The sequence below is a fragment of the Patella vulgata genome, chromosome 7 (assembly GCF_932274485.2).
Source record: "Patella vulgata chromosome 7, xgPatVulg1.2, whole genome shotgun sequence".
Lineage (NCBI taxonomy): Eukaryota > Metazoa > Mollusca > Gastropoda > Patellidae > Patella > Patella vulgata.
The window spans coordinates 8,070,739-8,092,111 of NC_065885.2; the positions used below are offsets into that span (position 1 = coordinate 8,070,739).

The 21,373-nt window shown below is 35.3% G+C and overlaps 1 protein-coding gene and 1 long non-coding RNA gene across 7 annotated transcripts in view; one reads left to right on the forward strand and one right to left on the reverse strand.

Annotated features, from left to right (window-relative positions):
* Window positions 1-9,734, reverse strand: part of LOC126828849 (protein polybromo-1) — a 64,193-nt gene extending 54,459 nt beyond the window's left edge. For all 6 annotated transcript variants that reach the window (XM_050558864.2, XM_050558865.2, XM_050558868.2 and 3 more), the window contains exons 1-8: window positions 9,604-9,734; window positions 6,970-7,093; window positions 6,085-6,182; window positions 5,045-5,192; window positions 3,904-4,086; window positions 2,872-2,997; window positions 1,446-1,613; window positions 558-664 (exon numbers count right to left, since the gene is read on the reverse strand). In XM_050558864.2, coding sequence (XP_050414821.1) covers window positions 558-664; window positions 1,446-1,613; window positions 2,872-2,997; window positions 3,904-4,086; window positions 5,045-5,192; window positions 6,085-6,182; window positions 6,970-7,086 — 947 coding nt within the window. In that variant the 5' untranslated portion in view covers window positions 7,087-7,093; window positions 9,604-9,734. The remainder of the gene's footprint in view (window positions 1-557; window positions 665-1,445; window positions 1,614-2,871; window positions 2,998-3,903; window positions 4,087-5,044; window positions 5,193-6,084; window positions 6,183-6,969; window positions 7,094-9,603) is intronic.
* A 1,867-nt stretch (window positions 9,735-11,601) lies between these two features.
* On the forward strand, window positions 11,602-16,861 carry LOC126828905 (uncharacterized). The gene is made up of 4 exons (XR_007683290.2): window positions 11,602-11,951; window positions 13,779-13,826; window positions 15,241-15,295; window positions 16,832-16,861. It is a non-coding gene; the product is annotated as an uncharacterized LOC126828905 (long non-coding RNA).
* The last annotated feature ends 4,512 nt before the right edge of the window (window positions 16,862-21,373 follow it).

Below are 21,373 nucleotides of genomic sequence, written 5' to 3' on the forward strand. Positions count from 1 at the left end.
ACATCGTTAAATTACGTTTTGCGTCAAAAAATGTTGAACAAAGACCTGTTTTTCTCAATGCCCTTGACAAGACAAGTTCCTGTCTGACACACATGCATGACCATATCAATTAAATACGAAACTAAATACTCAAATGTGACTTATAAACAAGGTTCTTGCTGTGATCGACTTTAGTCGACCATGACCACTTAGCTGTATGTGATTATAGTCGACAATGACCGGTTTAGGGTTAATTAGCCAGAGTATAATTAGTTGTAAAAGATGTTACTACTTGTGTAAAAGTGTGACAAATTATAACACCCATCCCTGCTGAATACACAAACCCAATCAATAGCAATGTATATCATTTGTTTGACTACTTGTATACAAGTGTGACTTAGTTATAATCCCTGCTGAATACACAAACCCAACCAATAGCTATATATCATTTGTTTTGACTAGAACTTTTAAACATTTCAAATATGCTGTGTTATGAAAAGCAGGCAATACGAATGATTTCCATATTTTAAATACTGAAGCTGACTATAAATTCAGATGTTGACTATAACTTTGATTACCTCTCGTATCGAAGATTCAACCTCTCAGTTGGTGGTTTGGCCGTCTGTCTTTTATGATCCAGTTCTTGACGTTTTGTGATAATTACCTTCCTTAATGTCATAGCATCCTTCAAATAAAACAATGCAACAAATTTTCAAAATACAGTGGCTCTTGTCAAATCCGACATCGTACGGGATCGTTACAATATGTCGGATTACGCAGAGTGTCGGAATACTCAGTTTTCTCAAAACCGGAAGTGTATTGTAACTTCGAAAACCGGAAGGATTATTATAATGTAACATCGAATCCCCAGAACGTTATTCACTTTAAAAATTATTCAAAATTTTATTACATTAATTTTTATTTCATTTAACATGTGTAGGCATTTTGAATAGGTCAAGTCTGTCGTTAATTTATCTTCTTCATCGTCTTCAGTTGATGCACACTTGTCTTTGCTGTCACATGTTCATTGATAATCTGTCGTTCTATGTCCAGGTCATCGTCACACGGTTCGGAGTATGCCATACAGTCTGCTATGACGAAAATCTTAACCAGGTAGCAGCACTATGGCTTTGCCAGGGAATCTTTTACGTGAACGCCAATCTATACATCTGAATGTCTAGACAGCTGTCCTTGTCAGACCCTCCTTCCTGCACTGCTGACAACGGAAAACCATGTTGGAAAATCCCAATGAACTTTCTCGGCCAATGCAGGGATCAAACATGTGACCTCAAGGCTAGTGAGCCAGCGTTTTACCCACCTAGCCATCGTGGCTCCCTCTAATTATCACATGTCTGAGTGGCAAAATTCACCCGAGATCCTGGACAAACTAAAATAAGTGAAAATTAACACAATGAGAGCCTTGATGAATCAAAGCAGGTGAAAATTAAAATAAAATTCCGACTAACCTTATATATTTGTGATTTTGGCGTATTAAATGTTTTTGCGTTTTTCAACATGAGAAGTAAATCTTGTTGTAATGTAGCCAGAGTTTTATATTCATTGTTCTGTATTTTCTGGGCGATGGTCCGTAAATCAATCGGGTCTTTAATAACATCATAATAATCGGGATATCTCTGGAAATATATCACATGTATATCGTAAGTATTGAACATTCAGGTGATAATTTCAATTAGTCTAATTAGATCTAATACAATAAGTTATATTTATAGCACGGCTTTCATGAGTTAACAAATTTAACCAAAGGTTGTAGGCCGAGGCATTAAACCTGTTAACGAATGAAGCGTGCTATAAATGACTTGTAACATTGACACCTGCTCAACATGCTTGTTGTTATTGCACAGAAAACCCCATTTCTCTATATGATTTATACTAAAAGTATGCAATAACATTGAACATGTCTAGTTATTGCACGGTTAAGCTCCACCCAATCTACTAGAGGGAAAACAATCTGCTTATTCAACGAAAATATCAAAGGAAGATTTCCCGTCCATTCTCCTTTATAATGGAGAAAGAAATCATAGACTTTACAAGTTCGAATTGAAAAAATCCAATACTTTCATGAGAACAATGTCTTGTATAAATACCAATCAGGTTTACCAGTAAACTACTCTACTGTCTATCAACTATTAGAAGTCTATAATGGGATATTCAACGAAAAGAACAAAGGAAGATTTCCCTTCCATGTTACAACTGTATTTAATAAGTAATGCTTGATTGAACCCTCTACTTCGAGAAGAGATCCCTGTCCTGAATGGCCACCATAGTCAGAACTAAGTATAATATTTCGTAATGTGGTTATATTCCCATTCACATCTGTCACACACACACAACGATGAAATAAACATAAGCGGAATAAACACTTCCCTAAATTCTTGAAGTATACTTTGTGTTCTCGTCTAAAATTGTCAATTAAGCAATTAAAATGTTGGTCAACTAGTTTAGTGTCTGTTCTCAAGAAAAGCTAATTCTATAGGGAGACAGCCTAAGTTTAGTATGAATGAACTGGTCTAATGAAGACTGGCATACAGTGTGCAATAACAGCTGTATTTCCACCTTCTCTTCATCAAATTCTGACAATGGTTCATGCAAATGACTACCCAGATAGACCTTGTTTGTTTGTTCCATCTGAACGACTATACACTCTTCCTTGTTAGGCCTCTGTCCTGCAACAAGGAAAGGGGGACATCACTCCGTCCTGCACCAATGGTTAAGGGCCATCACTCCGCACTGCACCACTGATAAGAGGAAACCAGACTGGAAAACCTGGGATTGAACCTAGGACCTCCTGGTTAGTGAGCAGGCTCCGAACCAAGGACCTCTGTGGCTCCGAATCAATGACACGTTATTCATAGGTTTTCTTTAAAGATTTACCGTTTTAGGTGGAAGAAGTTGAAATATTAAACTGATGTCTCTTTCATCATCTCTAGCCGTTACAACCGAACCAAATAATGCTTCTAATTCGTCTGGATCCGCTACGCTACCTTCATCATCTGGTTTCTATAAATAGATCAAAACAGATAGAAAAACAAGTTGGGTGCAAAATAATTATAAAGCTTATAAGTTAATTATAAATATGAAAAACATGAAAATTTTTGAAGAGGACGCCCTGATTTTAACTCTGAGTCTTCGTATAAAGCATCTCTTGTTATATTTTACACGTACATTATAATATCTCATGTAATATTTATTGTTATATTTTATATGTATATTATAATAACTCATGTTATATTCATTGTTATATTTTATACTATACCTCATATACATGTATGTATATTATAATACCTCATGTTTCATCCAGATTTTCCGGCGTGGTTCCCCCTTGTCAGTGATGCAGGACGGAGGGCATGACAAGGACAGCTGTCTAGTCCTTCGGATGAAACGAAAAACCGAGGTCCCATGTATACATTGGAATGCACGTAAAAGATCCCTTGGCAGTTGGAATTCGATATAAGAGTAGGTGATAGTGCCGCTGCCCGGGCAAAATTTCCGTCATAGCACACTGTATGGCATATGCCCGTCTTCATTAGCCCAGTATAGGAGCAAAACAGCAGGACGTTAAACCCCATTTCATTTCATTTCATTTAATACCTCATGTAATATTTATTGTTATATTTTACATGTATATTATAATACCTCATGTAATATTTATTGTTATATTTTACATGTATATTATAATACCTCATGTAATATTTATTGTTATATTTTACATGTATATTATAATACCTCATGTAATATTTATTGTTATATTTTACATGTATATTATAATACCTCATGTAATATTTATTGTTATATTTTACATGTATATTATAATACCTCATGTAATATTTATGGTTATATTTTACATGTATATTATAATACCTCATGTAATATTTATTGTTATATTTTACATGTATATTATAATACCTCATCGTCTATTTTACTGTCATTTAAATTATCTTCATCATCGTCGCCATCTTCCTCCATCACTTCTTCTGGTTTCTTCTCTTCCGTTTTCTCATCGCCGAATGCATTTGACAGTAGTTCATTCTTCGTTTTCTGGTACAACTCTAATAATGCTATAGCATCATTGGATTCTGGGGTGTTTTTCTGAAATAATTTACAGGTATTCAGTCGAACTTGAGTCCTAATAACAAGCAGTAATAACTGGATTATAACATTGATATCTATCAATAATGAAATGTGTCTCATCAACTAATCGGATCAATGAACGCACCATCTCCTACATTATTAAAATGGTGATTCGTTTGCACGTGAACGGTTGTCTTGTCTTCACAGGTGATGCAGTGAAATGGGGGCGGGGCTAAACATGTCACTAAATACTATTCAAGCTCATTTTTATTGCACAGGAAACCAAATCCACTTCTTAGTTATAGCTCCACCCAATCTATTAGAGCAGAAACAATCTGCTTATTCAACGAAAATAGCAAAGGAAGATTCCCAGTTCATGTTACAAGTTCTAATATTGGACTTGAATAGTATTTCAAAACACAACTTTTTTAATTTAGTGTTTGAAGGTTCCATTCCTCTAAAATTGGACAGATCTTGGCGTTTAGTTCAAGTATTACATGATAATACTAGTAAATATAAAATATCTCCTATCTTGATTCTTATGTGGCTAACCTGACAGCCATTGCCATCTTTATGTTTATATAATTTTTTAATTCCATAAATTACATGTAACTGAGTCGATCTTGTTCATAAGAAAACGCTTATTTGACATTGACACATAACCGAAGGTGAACAGGCCTACCCGTCCAGTTAATACAACGGACAATCTCACATCCGTACACAAAAGAGAGGCACATACTAGTCGCCTCCTACTTCCGATTTCAAAGGCATTATAGTCCAAACCTTGACACTAATACTAATAAACCATTTGGTACTATTTCGTACCTATATCATATTAAACCTCTCGGACGCCATTTTGAATTACACAGTATTTAACGTTCTAAAACCTAACTACTTTATGGAATCAACAACAAGCTAAACTTGGGCACTCCAACCATTTTTATTTTTGTTTCACAATACATGTAACTGAACTAACCTTATAATAAGCTTTAGCGTTATTGATCAATAATTCTACATCTGTCGTTAATTGTTCTATATCTTCGTATTCTTCCATTTTAAGTTTCTGTTGAATTTTCAATAAATCTATCGGTGTTGTTACTACTTCGTAATAATCAGCTGCAGTCCTAGAAATAAAAATATACATTCATGTACGAGGTGGTACAGGGGACAACATACCTGTACGAGGTGGTCCAGGGGACAACATACCTGTACGAGGTGGTCCAGGGGACAACATACATATGCGAGGTGGTCCAGGGGACAACATACATATACGAGGTGGTCCAGGGGACAACATACATATACAAGGTGGTCCAGGGGACAACATACATGTATAGTAGTTCTCATGGTACAAAAAAATGAGGTCCCTTGTTGGCATGTACACCTTGGCGGGAAAGTAAAACTACATGTAAAAGAACCCTTGACAGTTGGAATTCGAAATAAGAGTAGGCCGTAATGCCGCTGTCCAGGCAAAATTTCCCCAATAGCACACTGTATGGCGTATGCCTGTTTACTTTAGCACACATGTTAAACCCCATTTCATTTAAAATTTTATTCACACTTGAAACATTGATTGTTAATTTCAATCAGTCAAGAAGCTTATTTAAATAATAATAATATGTTATAATAATATATATCTGTAAATCCGCAAAACGTACCCATAGCACATACACATGTACATACACTGTACATGCTATGGGCTTTTATTTTCCTAACATCACCTTGAGAGAGGGAGAGAGAGAGAGAGAGAGAGAGAGAGAGAGAGAGAGAGAGAGAGAGAGAGTTTAATGTCCACTCGACACAAGCTAGGTTAGTTTAGGACTAACACATGGTTCAATTTTATTTAAATAATTCGCTTGCGCATAGGGGTCTTTAGCACGGGAGGAAACCGGAGACCCCGGAGAAAACCCACGTACAACTGGGGAATCGAAAACATCAACTTGAAGTGAATAGTAAGTTCAAGATACCATATACTGTACAATCATTGGTCTAAAGAAGAAATTAAAAGATATTTTTTACCTTCTTTTAGGAACCCGAATAAATGCTTCACACAGTAAGCGGCCATCTTCTGTTTTATGGTTTCTGATTGTGTCGTATAACTCTTGACAGATTTCAACCTGCAATCAAAAACACAAATAAATGATTATAAACTTAATCCTTATAAGACATATAGAGGTAGATTTCACAAATTAAAAACACTTATATGGATATACTACTTCTGAATTTATTAACATGCTACGTTTCGATACACATACAGATATCGTTATCAAACAAATAAACTTTCGCTTAAATGGAAAGTTGCAAAGAGACCATAAAATAAAGGATTAATACTTGAGAGTGTGGATGATCCACTATTTGTATTGGTTGCCATTTTATATCACATCAGGCAATCGTAAAATACATGTAAGAAAATTAAAAGATCCATGTAAAGAAGAATTTGTAATGCAATACTGTTTACATTAACCTACATGTGTAGATGTATACATAAGCTTCAGTATAAAATACTAGAATAAAATTTGATGATAAATTTGATCAAGGTGAGTCACTAGTCAGACAGTCATAATTTGCATTTCTATGTCAGAACTAAAGCACTGCATACAGTACATGTAGGTGAAAACTCTGACTATGGAATATAATTACTGCACTTATATTAATGAGTGACATTTCAACTACATGTACATGTATATAGACGTCACCAGTCATTATCATGCAATAAAGGGTAATAAACAGTAATTACATGTTTCATAGAATTTGGACTTGCGTATTCCAATTCAATTACTAAATCATCACTATAACAACAAAAGCAAGGCTGTTAAATAATATTCATTTATTGAGAATATTATTGTACTGTTAAATGTCTGCCAGAACTGAAATGCTGTTATTAGAACATCAAAGTAAACTTACGGGATCGTAATGAAGAGCTTTTTTTCTGCGTTTTACTTGAGGAGCAGGCGACTCTTCTCGTTCATCTATTCTACCATCAGATCCTGGAGCCAAACTTCGCTTCCTCTTTGGAGGCATGATCAATCTAGAAGTAGAGAACCAAATTTGAATTTATTGTGAAAAACTGTTTATATTTACATGTAGTTTGGATGTTAAATCATATATATGTTGCAAGCTTACAATGTACATACAGATTGCTCATGAAATGTTACAGGGCACACTCAGTCAGTTTAAAACTAGAAATTATTTTTGTTTCTTTAATTCAGATGGTCATTTCATTTCCATTGTCTTGATGCACAATTTTAAGCAATATAGGAATCACTTGAACACTACAAAGGGAGGGTGTAAGGGAGCAAGGAGGTTAAACATCCACTCAACACATACTTTGGGACAAACAGTAACATATGGTTCAATTTTATTTCAATAAACACATCAGATGACTCGGCATGAGGTTGGACAAAGAACCCTATTTGAACAGTGAAAATCCATAAAGCAAGGCTAGCATCTCTACTAATATTGTCACCAATAATCTTCCACTATTTAACTGATACTACTACTAGTTCCTTTAGGAACTGCTTCTTATCGAACTCTGTCCTCTATGGGTTATAACAAACTACAATAAGAAGCTGTTACTAAAGTAACTCTGACACTAACATCTTTGTAAGGTGCTGTCTCCCGCTACAGACAGACGGTGTAGCACATCATTCGGGCGGATGCGGGTCAGTTCATCCCACGGCCGTTTCACCCGGGCTGTTTCATCCCAACCTATTTTTTTATCGGGCTGTTTCACCCCGGGCTGTTTCATCCGCCTTGTTATTAGAATAGCAGTTAATTAACTGAGTTGTACTTATATTGTTAAATAAACTGTTAAACACTTACTTATTGTTTTACTCGTCGATTTTTGTTGATTACCGATCACGACCGAGATTAGTTCACCACTGTATTCGTATTGTTTGTTAATTGGCGTTATGATTTTAGATTTAGGTCAGTTCACCGATGTTTTTGTAGTAAAGTATATTCGTATTGTTTGTTAGTTTATGATGTCTAACATCATTTATCTTCTTTATAAAAAGGTATTCTATAATTACATATTGACAGCTTAATCACTCGCCAAAATACATCATATTCATGGACTCTACGTATTACCCAATAATCAACTAAATTGCGCTGGAGCCCCTTTTAAATAAGACAAATTAGGTTGATATTATTTCGAAACCATAATTAAAGGACCTGTGTAAATTTGGGATGAAACAGCCCGAGATGAACCGGTAGTGGGATGAAACGACCTGCTCCCCATGATTACATGTCATTTGGGACTCACGTCATTTGGGACTCGCGTCATTTGGGACTCAAAAAAATATGACCACGACATTTGGGACTCGGGTATACGACGTTTGGGACTTTGGTATACGTCGTTTGGGACTCGGGTTAACGACGTTTGGGACTCGGGATAATTTATTAGAAATAGGCCAATTCAAAACACGAAAGAAAATATTTATTAACATGAAACACGTGGTTAGTAAAAGGCTCAACCAAACAATAAAACATTAGTTGCACTTACGGTTCTTTGATAATCATCGTTTCTCATAAAATATATATTTATTTAAAACGAATTATATGCTGATGAATTTATTTGAAAATGACCTACACAAAAAACAAAATAAATATTTACACGACATGCAATCTTTTTTTTACAAGCCCCTAGAAATTGTTAACGATAATCCGTGAGCTGCACGTTGACATGCTTGTCGTAGATGGCAATACCAATTGATAAATTAGTGCGTACAAGGCAAAGTTTTTTTGTGGAAAATATAAGAAATGGCAACGATCAAAGCGGGATAATTAAAGCTGATTAACTGATAATCCCAATGTTATAACAGTATGTTCAAAGAAACCTAACGGTTCTTTGGTGGGTGAGGAAAAACGTGAGTTGTCAATCATCGAGAATGGCGGGTGTTGATTGCAGTTATACCGTTTCACGAAAAAACATTAGCAATGGTCGGTCAATCAAGCTCGTTTACTATTTGATAAAAGAAAAACACAAATTTTCAACAATATATTATTGTCAAGTTTTATACTCGCAGATAAAACAAAACAAAGGAGAACTAGCAGTGTTAATTGCGGTCTCAACAATCGCCGATCAACTAAATAAAACGAAAGACAACTAAGACAGCTGTTCTATATATCTCATAAATAAATAGTCCCAACTGTCGTTTATATTGAGTCCCAAATGTCGTTTGTGTTGAATCCCAAATGACATGATACCCTCCCCATCATGCCATTCGCCTCATTCGGGCAACCAACAACCAAAATGGCTAATAATTATATAAGTAGCCTACCCCTCTGTCGAGAACAGTTCTTACTGGTCAACGCCAATGTAGGCTTTAACGACAGGTTCAACTGTGTTATTATTATAACAATTATATCAGGTCTGGGGGCCATTCTCGCGTAAGCAGTCGGGCTCAGAGTCAGAATCATACAAATTGAAAACAAAGAAAACATCGAAAGTTTTAAGAAAATAATCATCGTCTCCTGTCAAAATTCAAGAGAAATCAATTCTAAATATGTGCAGATTGTGAGATACAAAGCCTTTACCTCTTCCTCAATTGACGAGAACAATATTATATCCAGAATTTGTCGATTTATTCAAAATAAATTTGCAAAAATATCAAAACGCTACAAACGCCGCCATAATGGATAACTTAACGGCATCACGTGATCTTGGAACGAGATTTCTTACGAAGCAGTTTTTTATCACCAATTAGACATCGTGCGACTTTATAATAGGGTCTAATGATTCCAGAAAATTATAGTTTCATAATAACAGCCTCCTAATGTAAATAAAATCGTCAAATGGAATTTTTAAAAAGCCATACGGCCCATCGCGGTGGTGACTAGTTGGCGATTCCCGAATGAAAGTATCAGGCCCGGCAAACTGATCAGCAGAAAATATGCGTTAGGTCGCTAATATCTATTTCTCATAGTTAATTAATTAACTCTCAATATTAACGTTTTTTTCTTCCACAAATCAAATTCTAAAACATTTTTTTTTAATTATTAAGAAAATAGATAAATATGCTGGGAGTATATAATGGTAAAATACATATTTTCTATTTAGCGCATTGCCGCTATGAAACAGATGTGATTGGTGACCTAGATGTATGGATTCCCGCTATGAAACAGCTAATAGCCGCGATCGGACCTGCATGTATGGATTGCAAAACACGCAAACCTGACGTTTATCTGTTTTAGAGTGCAAATTAAAAATCTATTTATTAAAGGTTTCAGATGTTGTGGAAATTATTAATTAGACCTTTATTTACATGACAATCTCCAAATCAACCCGGCAGAACCTCGGATTGCTTGGATACAGCTTAGATTTAAACAGTCGTCCATTAAATAAATAAATCAATAACTGGCTGAGCAAGCTAACGTTTACCGTTAATCACTGGCGTCACTACCGGAGACTGCCGATGAAAGGCCTGCTAATCGAGGGTACCATAGCCATTGAAAATGTTGCATGATAATCGAGAATATGTGGGTAGAGTTATTGTCTGTCAATACAAAAACTGGCAATTCTCGGAGACGGTGCGGAGACAGTTGATGTCTATTTCTAGCATTCCAACAGTAACAGCCATAGTGACGCTGCCCGGGGGTTAGGGCAAAACTTCTCCCATAGCACATTGTAATATTGCGTATGCCCGTCTTCATTAGCCCAATCTGAGCAGAACAGTAGGACGTTAAACATCATTTTATTTTATTTCCTCCTGACCTCGGACAAATCCTAAAGCTCCTTCACAGCACAGAGTAGGCGTGTATGGATGCACCTGGAGCAATAAAATTATTAGTAGTACATGCAAGGTCTCCTGCCCGCGTCTTTTACTTCAACTGCCATGTGGCTGTTCACATGTCCTCACTTTTCATTTTTTTCTGTACACCGATAGTATTTATTGCACATACTCTCAAGATAAGAATATAGCGTCACCGTTTGACATGACTTGTGGAATATGTTTAACCTCGTTCTTCGAGTCCCTTGTTATAAATGGCGCTGAAACGCATTATAGTACGTAGCCTACACGATTCGTGTACCAATAGTAAATTTTTTATTTTGTCTTAAAGGGACAATAACACTCTTGCTGGCTTGAAAGCTCCAGAAAATAAATAATATCTCTATTTAAGTACTAGATGTTTAAGTGTCCTACCTGTTGTGTAAATTATCCATTACATCCTATTTTACTTGTCCAGAGGGTTCGAAAATATTTTTAAATCGAAGTTTCATTTGAAAAGGTTTACGTTAGACGTTTCAAACTATTATGTTGAATTTTTCAAAATTTCTAAATAAGGTGTGTTAAGATGAAATTTGTATTATCAATTAATTGAAATATTCTAAAATAGTACAATTTGTTTACCAGAATAAAGATTGGGACATATTATTCAGTTACAACAAGAGTGGTATTGAGCCTTTAAATATTGGATATCGGAAGCCCATATGTACCCGGTAAGATCACATCAATGTCGATTTAAATTGACAAATAATTCGTGTTTTCAATGTTGATATATACAACTACGTATAGAATTCACCGATTAGACGAATATACATAAATATGGGGTTTAGTGCCTTACTTTCCTGTTCCAACTCGGCTAATGAAGACGGACAAAGGACATACGATGTAGTATGAGGGAAATATTTAATGTACATGTTGTTATATAGACAGATGATCACATATCTTCTAACGGAAGCTGTATAAGTTGTTAAACCAGTTGTACAGCGTGACAATCAGGAATCTGGGTGATCATTTATTCGACATAATTTATAAAATTATAATCACGAATACAGACGAGAATAATCATCAAGTGACGCGTATACAACTATTATACACCAGGAAAATGGCTGGTATCGTAAATTGGTACAGAAATATGATCAACTCAAATCATAAAATTCAGTAAGTTTTGATTTTAAATAATACTTTGTTCTCACTCTATATTCAACCGACTTTATAAGCCTGTTATAATTTTTGAATGGCATTTAGCGTTTGAACATTATTTAACACAACACAGTTCTATGGATAACAATCACTATATTATATACACAGGACGTTTCGACAAGATTTCACTGGTCGTTATCAAGCATACAAATTACAAAATTTATGATTGGGCAGCATTTGTCAGAATAACTTCTATTCACTTCGATCTGATGTGTGCATTTGTTGTTTGTGTTGTTTGTATATTGTGTCCTGTCAGTAGGTTTGTCTTTTGTATTTGTTTGTTTGTTTGTGTGTGTCCCCCTGTACCTACTATTAGTAATACCGTGGACAGGTTCGGCACAACCTGGCGGAGACCGGAGTAATTGGACCTGTGAGGTCCCCATCACATTACGGATGCCACTCGTACCCTTACTGATGAATGAAAAAAAATCAAGGATAGGATTGTGTGTGTGGGGTGGGGGGGTATCAGAGAACTTGCCCGTTGGGTCATCTATAATTCAAATAATAAATGTTTATGGTGAATTTATATGTTTTAGGCTGGTTAGAGAGAGAGGGAGAGAGAGAGAGCGAGGGGGGGGGGGGGGGCTATGGGGTTTAACGTTCACTCGACAAAAACTAGTTCATTTCTGGACAAACATATGGTTCAATTTATTTTCTAGAATTCGCTTGCGCGTAGGGGTCTTTAGATGTGTAGGGAAACCAGAGGACCTAGCGAAACCTCACAAAAGCATGCAGGGAATCGAAGCTAAGCCATTTGACTCGATGACATACCTAATGATCCAAAGTACACTCGTTAACACCCCTACCCTCTACTCTATTAGGTGTCGAATCATGTAACCCTCCCAAATTGGACAAGATAGCTAACGACTTTTAATTTAAAAAATGTAATAAAACCAGAATATGGATGACTACAAATCATATTGTACGTTGTAACAAATGAACTTGATATTTCAATGGGACTGGTTAATCAGGTTGTTTATCAGTAAAACATGGCCCAGATTTCTATATCTCATGTCTTATAATATAACAAACAGCAAAAACACAACAAACAGGTTTCCCGAACAAAATCTGTTTTATATCCTTCAGTATTCAATGGTGATACCCTTCATATTGATATATAAAATATTTTATATTCTTCAGTATTCAATAGCGATACTCTAGATATTGATGCAAGATATAGTAAAATGTTTTATATCCTCAGTATCCATTGGTGACACCCTTAATTTTAATACAAGATATAATAAAGGAAAACGAAAACCGAACCCTGCATGTAAAAAGTAAAAATAATATTGATTTAGTGCCTTTAGTCTGTGTCCTGATATTGCACAAATATCCCGACCAAGGCGGGCTGGTCAGAGATCTGGGACCGCTGAGTAATGGACGGACCTAGTAAGTAAAGAGGGATCGCGGTGACTCGTAGGGAAAGACGTTGGCTTGCTATGAAAACCCGACGCCCGGTGTACACATTGGCGTACTCGTAAAAGATCACTTGTCAATTGACTCAATTGGAATTCGATATAAGAGTAGGCCATAGTGCAAAATTTCCCTCACAGCACACTGTATAGCTTATGCCCGTCTTCATTAAGCCAGTCGGAGCAGAACAGTAGGACGTTAAACCCATTTCATTTCATCTCAGTAAGTAAAAGATGGTTGGGTCGGTTGCTTCTAAAATCTTATACGCTACTGACCCCATTCAATACCGTTATTAAATAGTACGTAAACTTCAGATATGCATTTTAAAATCTATTATTCAGATCGAATGAAACATATTTATTATTATTACAGTGAATTAGATGTTATAGAAGTGAAACCGAGAGAAGAAGACAATAATAGGTAAGTAATAGTTTATATTATACGTCCTTAAAGGAGCTAAATCGATAATATTTGGGACCTAGAAATTGACACAAATGGGTCGCAACGCATATAATAATGTAATATGAAGTTATGTTCGGCGAAATACACCAGAGGTCTCAATCGAATGGCAATCTCCAGCCTCTGGTTATTCCAGTCTACACCGATAGTATTCATTGCGCATGCTCTCCAAATAAGAATATGTGGTCACCGTTTGACATGACTTGTGGAATATGTCTAGCCTCGTTCTCCGGGTCCCTTGTTACAAATGGCGCTGAAACGCATTATGGTACACGAATCGTGTACCAATGGTAAAATGTTTTATCATATCTTAAATATTGGATATCAGAAGCCCATCTTTCCCCGGTAAGATTACAACATCATTGTTGATTTGAATTGGCAAATAATTCGTGTTTTCAATGTCGAAGACTTTGGATGGTATTGAGTTAGAGACTTAGCTACTTTAACGTCGGCCTCACTTTTATTTTTGGTAATGGTTCTAAATGTCAGATTTAAATGAATATAATTAAATGTGATCAAGTTAACTTTCGACATTTAAAACCGTGTTATATCATCAGGTTTATTATATTATATCTTCAAATTAAAGATACATTATGCAAGCGCTAAATCTGTCTATTGCAGGTCTTTCTTTAGGCCTGAAATGTTTTCTAAATTATTAATTAGACATTTATTAACCTATCCAGACCATAATCAACCCTAGATACCACCGCTAGCCTGCGATCTTGAGTGGATTATGAGCCGATTTACTGCACAACTTTCTTCCATGATTTAACGATTAAATGGATAATCGAGATTGTGCTGTTTATCGTACAGACTTTAATAATGATGATCGAGGCTAGGCTGAAATTTCAATCGCTTAGTTCTCGGGACATAGTGGATCAATTTGAATAAATTTTTCAGCAAATTGCCTTTACATAACTATTATAGTGAGAACTGCCAACTCGTTAAGTTATTTTTGAAAATCAACGCGGTTGCATAATTAACAGTCGGGTTAGTTTTGTCTATTAAGCCGCGTGCGTGTTGTATCATAAGGTCTGTCATTGAGTCAACTGACGTGGTTTCGATTCCCCGGTTGTACGTGACAAGGAGTGGGGTCGCCTGTCCAACCTCGTGGTTTTCTCCGTGTCCCCCGAATTTCTCCCACTGCTAAAGACTGCTACTCACAAGCGAATTATTGAAAGAAAACTGAACCATATGTTAGTCCCGAAATGACTTAGAATCGACGTTAAACCCCATTTTTCTTTCTCGCTTGTTTAGGGTGGAGCTTGTCAATATTTTAACACATTATATTATTTGTATTATCTATTAAATTATTGTCGTATTTTATTATCTGATGGAACTTTTAAATTTCAATTGTTATATTTTATTTTATAAGAGAAAATGGAACTGACCAACCTTTATATGGTGACGAAAACGGAAGAAGCGTTTATGTACGTAGTTTTTATATTTCCCCCACATCTAAATCTATTTGTTAAGGCCAGCTCAATTTTTGTCAAGGTCGCTGAGACGTAAATAAGGTTAAGGCACGTGATTGTTGGCGAGATTGTAGGTTAGGGTTAGGGTAAGCATGGGGGCTAGGTACAGGGTTACGGCTAGGGTTGGGATTAGCGCTAACCCTGTTTACATCTCGTGACCTATGACGAAAAATTGAGCTGGCCTTATAATTTAGCACTAACCATTTCCCCAGTGAATAAATCGGTGGCCATATTTTAAATAAATGTTTGGAAACAATGTTCGTATATGAAAGGAAAAGATAGATGCTTAAGATCTCAACACAATGTCGGTCATTTTGAGAATAACACCTGTTAAATTTCTGTCTTTGGTCACGTGTGAATTACTGGAGACGACAATATTGCGCCCCTGACATTCCTCTACAGTATCCTAACCACTCGACTAACCCGGTTTCTGTTTGTAAGAGAAGGATCGAACCTTAACCTCCTCAATAATTTTATTTATTCTAGAATCATACCATTTGACATTCAACAATATTTTCTGGTTTTTATTTTTAATCAAATCTGATTTTAATATTTCAATAAAATATGGATTTGACTGAAAGTATATTCATTTATTCTGTTCTTAAATTGTTGTACGGCGAAACGGCACTTGACTTTATGATCTCAAACATTCAACGGCTTTTCAACATTCAACAATTTTTTAACTGGTCTAGTAGTTTTAATATAAGTTTAATATAAGTTTAATATTTTTATATAATTGTAATATAATTGTAATATAAGTTTAATATAAGTTTAATATAAGTTTGATAAAAGTTTAATATTTTTATATAATTTTCATATAATTTTCATATAATTTAAATATAAGTTTAAACATGCGTTATGCAAGAGCTAAATCTGCATATTGCAGGTCTTTCTTTAGGCCTGAAATGTTTTCTAAAGTATTACTTAGACATTAATTAACTGATCCAGGCCTTAATCAACTCTTTCTTTAGGCCTGAAATGTTTTCTAAAGTATTAATTAGACATTAATTAACTGATCCAGGCCTTAATCAACTCTCGATGGCATCAGATTTCTCCGATATTAAATAGATTAGAATGGTTCAGCGATACTTTGATTTAATCAAATATGGAGGACCGAGACTTAGCTTCGATCAACCAGTACGGTGGTTGAAATTATTGCACACGTCTGTCAAACCTTTAAAGGCTAATATCTTCGCTTGCAATAGAGTAATTTGAATGAAATTTTCAAATTATTCATTTTACATCATCTACTTTCGAACTATTATAGCAAGAATGGCCAGTTCTTTATCTAAATCTTACATAATGTATCTTTAATATAGATTTAATATAAGTTTGATAAAGTTTAACATTTTTATATAATTTTAATATAAATTTTATATAATTATATAATTTTAATGATTTCAACATAATTTTAATATAAATCTGATATATCTGATACATCTGATATAATTTTAATAATTTTAATATTATTTTAATACAATTCTATTTCAGTATACGGCCCGAGTACATCCCACCAATCAATATGACTTTAAAAGATTAACCACAGAAGCATCCGTCAACTTTTCCCTTCTCATGGCCAACTTCCATCAGTTAAAAGCTGTACTGACCACAGATAAACTCCATAAGAACTATTTTCTAGTGAATTTAATACTATTGTTGTTCTCTATATTTGGTCAAACGGTGCTGGCGGTTCTACAACTTATTCTGTGGTACAAAGAACGAAGCAGACGGCAACAAGAAAAGAGAAAAAAACAGAACAGACGAAGACGAGATTTAGAAATGCCAGGAATTGATGTTCATCATACACGTGCATTGTCAATTTACGCATCAAATAGTCAACAGATAGACCAGCTGATTCTAGCCAGCCTGATTCTTGTTTTATTGGTTACCATTGACAACCTGGCCATACATGTTTTATTAGGGTTGGGATTACAAGATAATTATAGAGGTGGAACTATTCCAAATCAAAACCTAAACAATATGTCTGTTTATTTATAATACAAAATACGTATGTAATAAATATTTGTTTTAAGGCATTCTTATCATTTACTGTTATGTGTTTACTAAGTCGGAAAATACAACACAGCCCCCCCCCCCCCCCGTTCGCTTTGGAAACACAGGAAACTAAATGTTGTGAAATAAAAAATAAAAAAATTTCGATAATATTTTATTTTAACTAAATTTTAGTTTTTCATTTCGTTGTAATTTTGGGCGGTATAATCTGTAGACTATAGTCCTGTGGCCACAATCGTAGAGGCCAGATTCACCACGATGGTAAGATGAATGAATGTATGATGTTTGATTGAATAATCAGAAGTTTCAACGTGGGGTTAGTCATTTTGTCCATCTTAAATTGTATTTTATGACATTGGAGATATTTTATCAGAAGATTGTCTGCGAACTCGTCCTTCGTAAAAGGGGTAATTAATTGCCCCCCTCCTCTAATATATCACTGCAGAGAAAAGAGTCATCCCAATTTCGTAAATATATGATTTATTTACATCGTAACAGAATATAACATAAATACATCAATACTACAGAAACTAGACTATACAGGAACCAAACTACATCGGGAACTAGACTACGACAGGAACACATATAACAATATTAAATCCACCATTCCGCCCCTCTGCCAAGGCAGCGGCTGAACTCGGGCGAGTCCATACGCCGGTCTTTCGTCTGCGTCTCTCCTCGGCTCTTCGTTTGTCTCGTATATCTGCGTCTCGTTATATAGCCCCAATTACACTGCTTATTTCCTTTGAAGTCATGATCAGATCATCTAAATGATCGTTTAATTTGATGAAAGTTATAGAGTACTTTGTTACAGCTTCGGGGGCGTCACAAGCCATGTGGAACCATCGGGAGGCATACACGTTTTCTGGGTAAAACTGGCCGAGGAGATACTACATCTGCCACTACCCGACCTTTTGAAATAGAGATTGAAGCCCAGAAGCACATAATGCAGTACTTAAAACTTGAAATAGAAGATTTGAAACGCCATAATAAAGTCAGCTCGAAACTTTACAGAACCCATTGAGCACTAAAGATTTATCACATCCCATGAAGGGCTATAGATCTTAACTCAATAGCAATTCAAAACCTAGGATTGACACCAGAAGACCGTTTAGATTCCCACGGTGGCTAGATGGTTAAGACGCTGGCTCGCTAGCCTGGAGGTCAGGTGTTCAATCCCTGCATTGGTCGAGAAAGTTCATCTGGATTTTCCGACGTGGTTTCCCCTTGTCAGTCGTGCAGAACGGAGGGCCTGACAAGGACAGCTGTCTAGTCCTTCGGATGATACGAAAAACCGAGGTCCCGTGTATACATTGGAATGCACGTAAAAGAGAGTAGGTGATAGTGCCGATGCCCGGGCAAAATTTCCCTCATAGCACACTGTATGTCCGTCTTCATTAGCCCAGTATAGGAGCAGAACAGTAGGACGTTAAACCCCATTCCATTTCATTTCGTTATTCGATCCCGGTATTGGGCGCGAAAGTTTATCAGAATATTCCGACGTTCCCCCACTCGTCAGTGGTGCAAAGGTTAGAGGTTCTTTTGTAGTTTCACAAAATAGTTAAATAGGGAACTATACAAAATAATTAAAGAGACATCTTAGGTAGATTCTCCACATAAACCTTGATAATCGATACCCACTGATTTTACTCTTCTCATTCCTGTAACAAACGAATTCTCTAGAAAACAAGATGAAGACGATGTATTTGGTAGCTTTACTCGTCTAGGTTTTAGTGGCGATTGCATTCGCAGAACTTCCTTCAAGTTCAAGCAGCGGGTTTCCCTAGCGGAGTAAGAAAATCGAATAACAATGATGCAACACCCTGAAATACAAATATTTACACGTCTCTATGTTAATAGCCGGATGATTTTATAAATCTTTGTCCATTTATTAATCAAATTCTATTTATTAATTATATTCTTATATTAATTACAATTTCATATTAATTAGAATATATCATTAATTACAATTTCATATTAATTACAATATATCATTCATTAAAATTTCATATTAATTACGATATCATTAATTACAATATATCATTAATTACAATTTCATATTAATTACGATATCATTAATTACAATATATCATTAATTACAATTTCATATTAATTACAATTTCATATTAATTACAATATTAATCATATCATTAATTACAATCTCCTTAATTACAACCATATTAATTACAATATATCATTAATTACAATTTCATTAATTACAATTTCATATTAATTACAATATATCATTAATTACAATCTCATATTAATTGCAATATATTATTAATTACATATCAATAATATGTTAAAGATGCATTATGTAAAATTTAGATAAAGAGCTGACCATTCTTGCTATAATAGCTTAAAAATAGATAATGTAAAATGAAAATATTGAAAATTTCATTCAAATTACTTCATTCTGATCCAAGTTATGACTGTTTGTAGTTTTGACAAGTTGTGTGCATTGTGGTAACCAGGGCACTGGTATATTTGAGACTTAGCCTCGCTTTCCTATTTCTAAATTAAATTTTTAAATTGCGAATCGTTTTAATCTAGTTCAAATCTCGAGTATCCGATGCCACCGAGAGTTAATTATGGTCTTGTTTTGTTAATAAATGTCCAATTAATAGTTTATATAACATTTCAGGCCTAAAGAAATACCTGCAGTGCCGTAACTAGCTCAGAGCAACGAGGGTGGGTGGGAAGCTGTAATATTGACTGACAATGTATATCTATTTTTTTATGGTCGAAAATTGTTTCACAGGGCCTGAAGGCCTGCAATAGGCAGATTTAGCTCTTGCACAATGTATGTTTAATTTTTATCATTATTTATTTTAGAACTATTATAACAAGAATGGCTAGCTCGTTATCTAAATCTTACATAATGTATCTTTAATAATCATTAATTACAATTTAATATTAATTGCAATCTAAAGTTAATTAGAATCTATTATTAATTATAATTTAATATTAATTACAATCTGTAAGTCTCTGCCGCCTGTAACACATTACACAATGCATTTGTAGTAGTTCGATTTGTCACATTCATTTTTATTGAACTTACAACCTCTTTATTTGACTAAACGCCTTCTTTTATACAGATACATCAGCATTGTGCACACGATGTTAAAATATATTAGCGCCATATTCAACAGGTAAAAAACAATAAAACGTAACACTTGAGGTTGATAGACTGACTAATTCTTCATGGCCACTTCCGTTATGTTTGTATTCGCTAATGGAGAAATACTTAAATCAAACATCCATAATGTGTTTGGTTAGTCAATATGGTCGAATTTGAAGATGGATCTTAGATACGACCAAATTTACTTCTAGATAAATGTGGAATGCATGTTATGATTCGTCATCATATGACTGCAACGTCGAAGATGTAGATGTCGTTGGAGAGCCGTCGTCTTAGAAACAACCAATAACCCCCCTACTTCATATATGCACCCATTGCGTTCGATTCTCAGTCAAGTTTGTTTTTTATAAAATGTATGTTTTCTCCAGTTTTACTTAATGCATTTTCATTTAAACAGCAGAGCACCAATGATTTATGTCAACATAATCACCCCCCATTGTAGACATTGGACCCCCCCCCCCATCTCGAAAACGCCCCATCAGACGCCTGATCAACACCAGATTCAGAATCTACGCAAACAAACTGGTCTAGAAAAACTTGGTCTCATAACCATGCAAAAGTGGAAGAGGGAAAGGGAAGGAAAGACTAAAAATAGATTTGGTTTGTTTCGTGAGTGACGGAGTAGGGATAATTGCCGAGCTTTATTTGTCCATTTATCTCAGCACAACACACACAATACGGGGTTGGGATGGCCTAGTGGTCTAGAGCAGTGATTCTCAACCAGTATGTCGTGGCCAACAGGTGTGCCACTTGATTTTCCTAAGTGTGCCGCGAAATTTCGAACGGCACACTGAGAACATGCGACAAACCATGTGATTCCAATTGAGTATTCACTAGTGTCTACTCGCAAGTTTATTTAGTTTGAGTCATCTATGTGT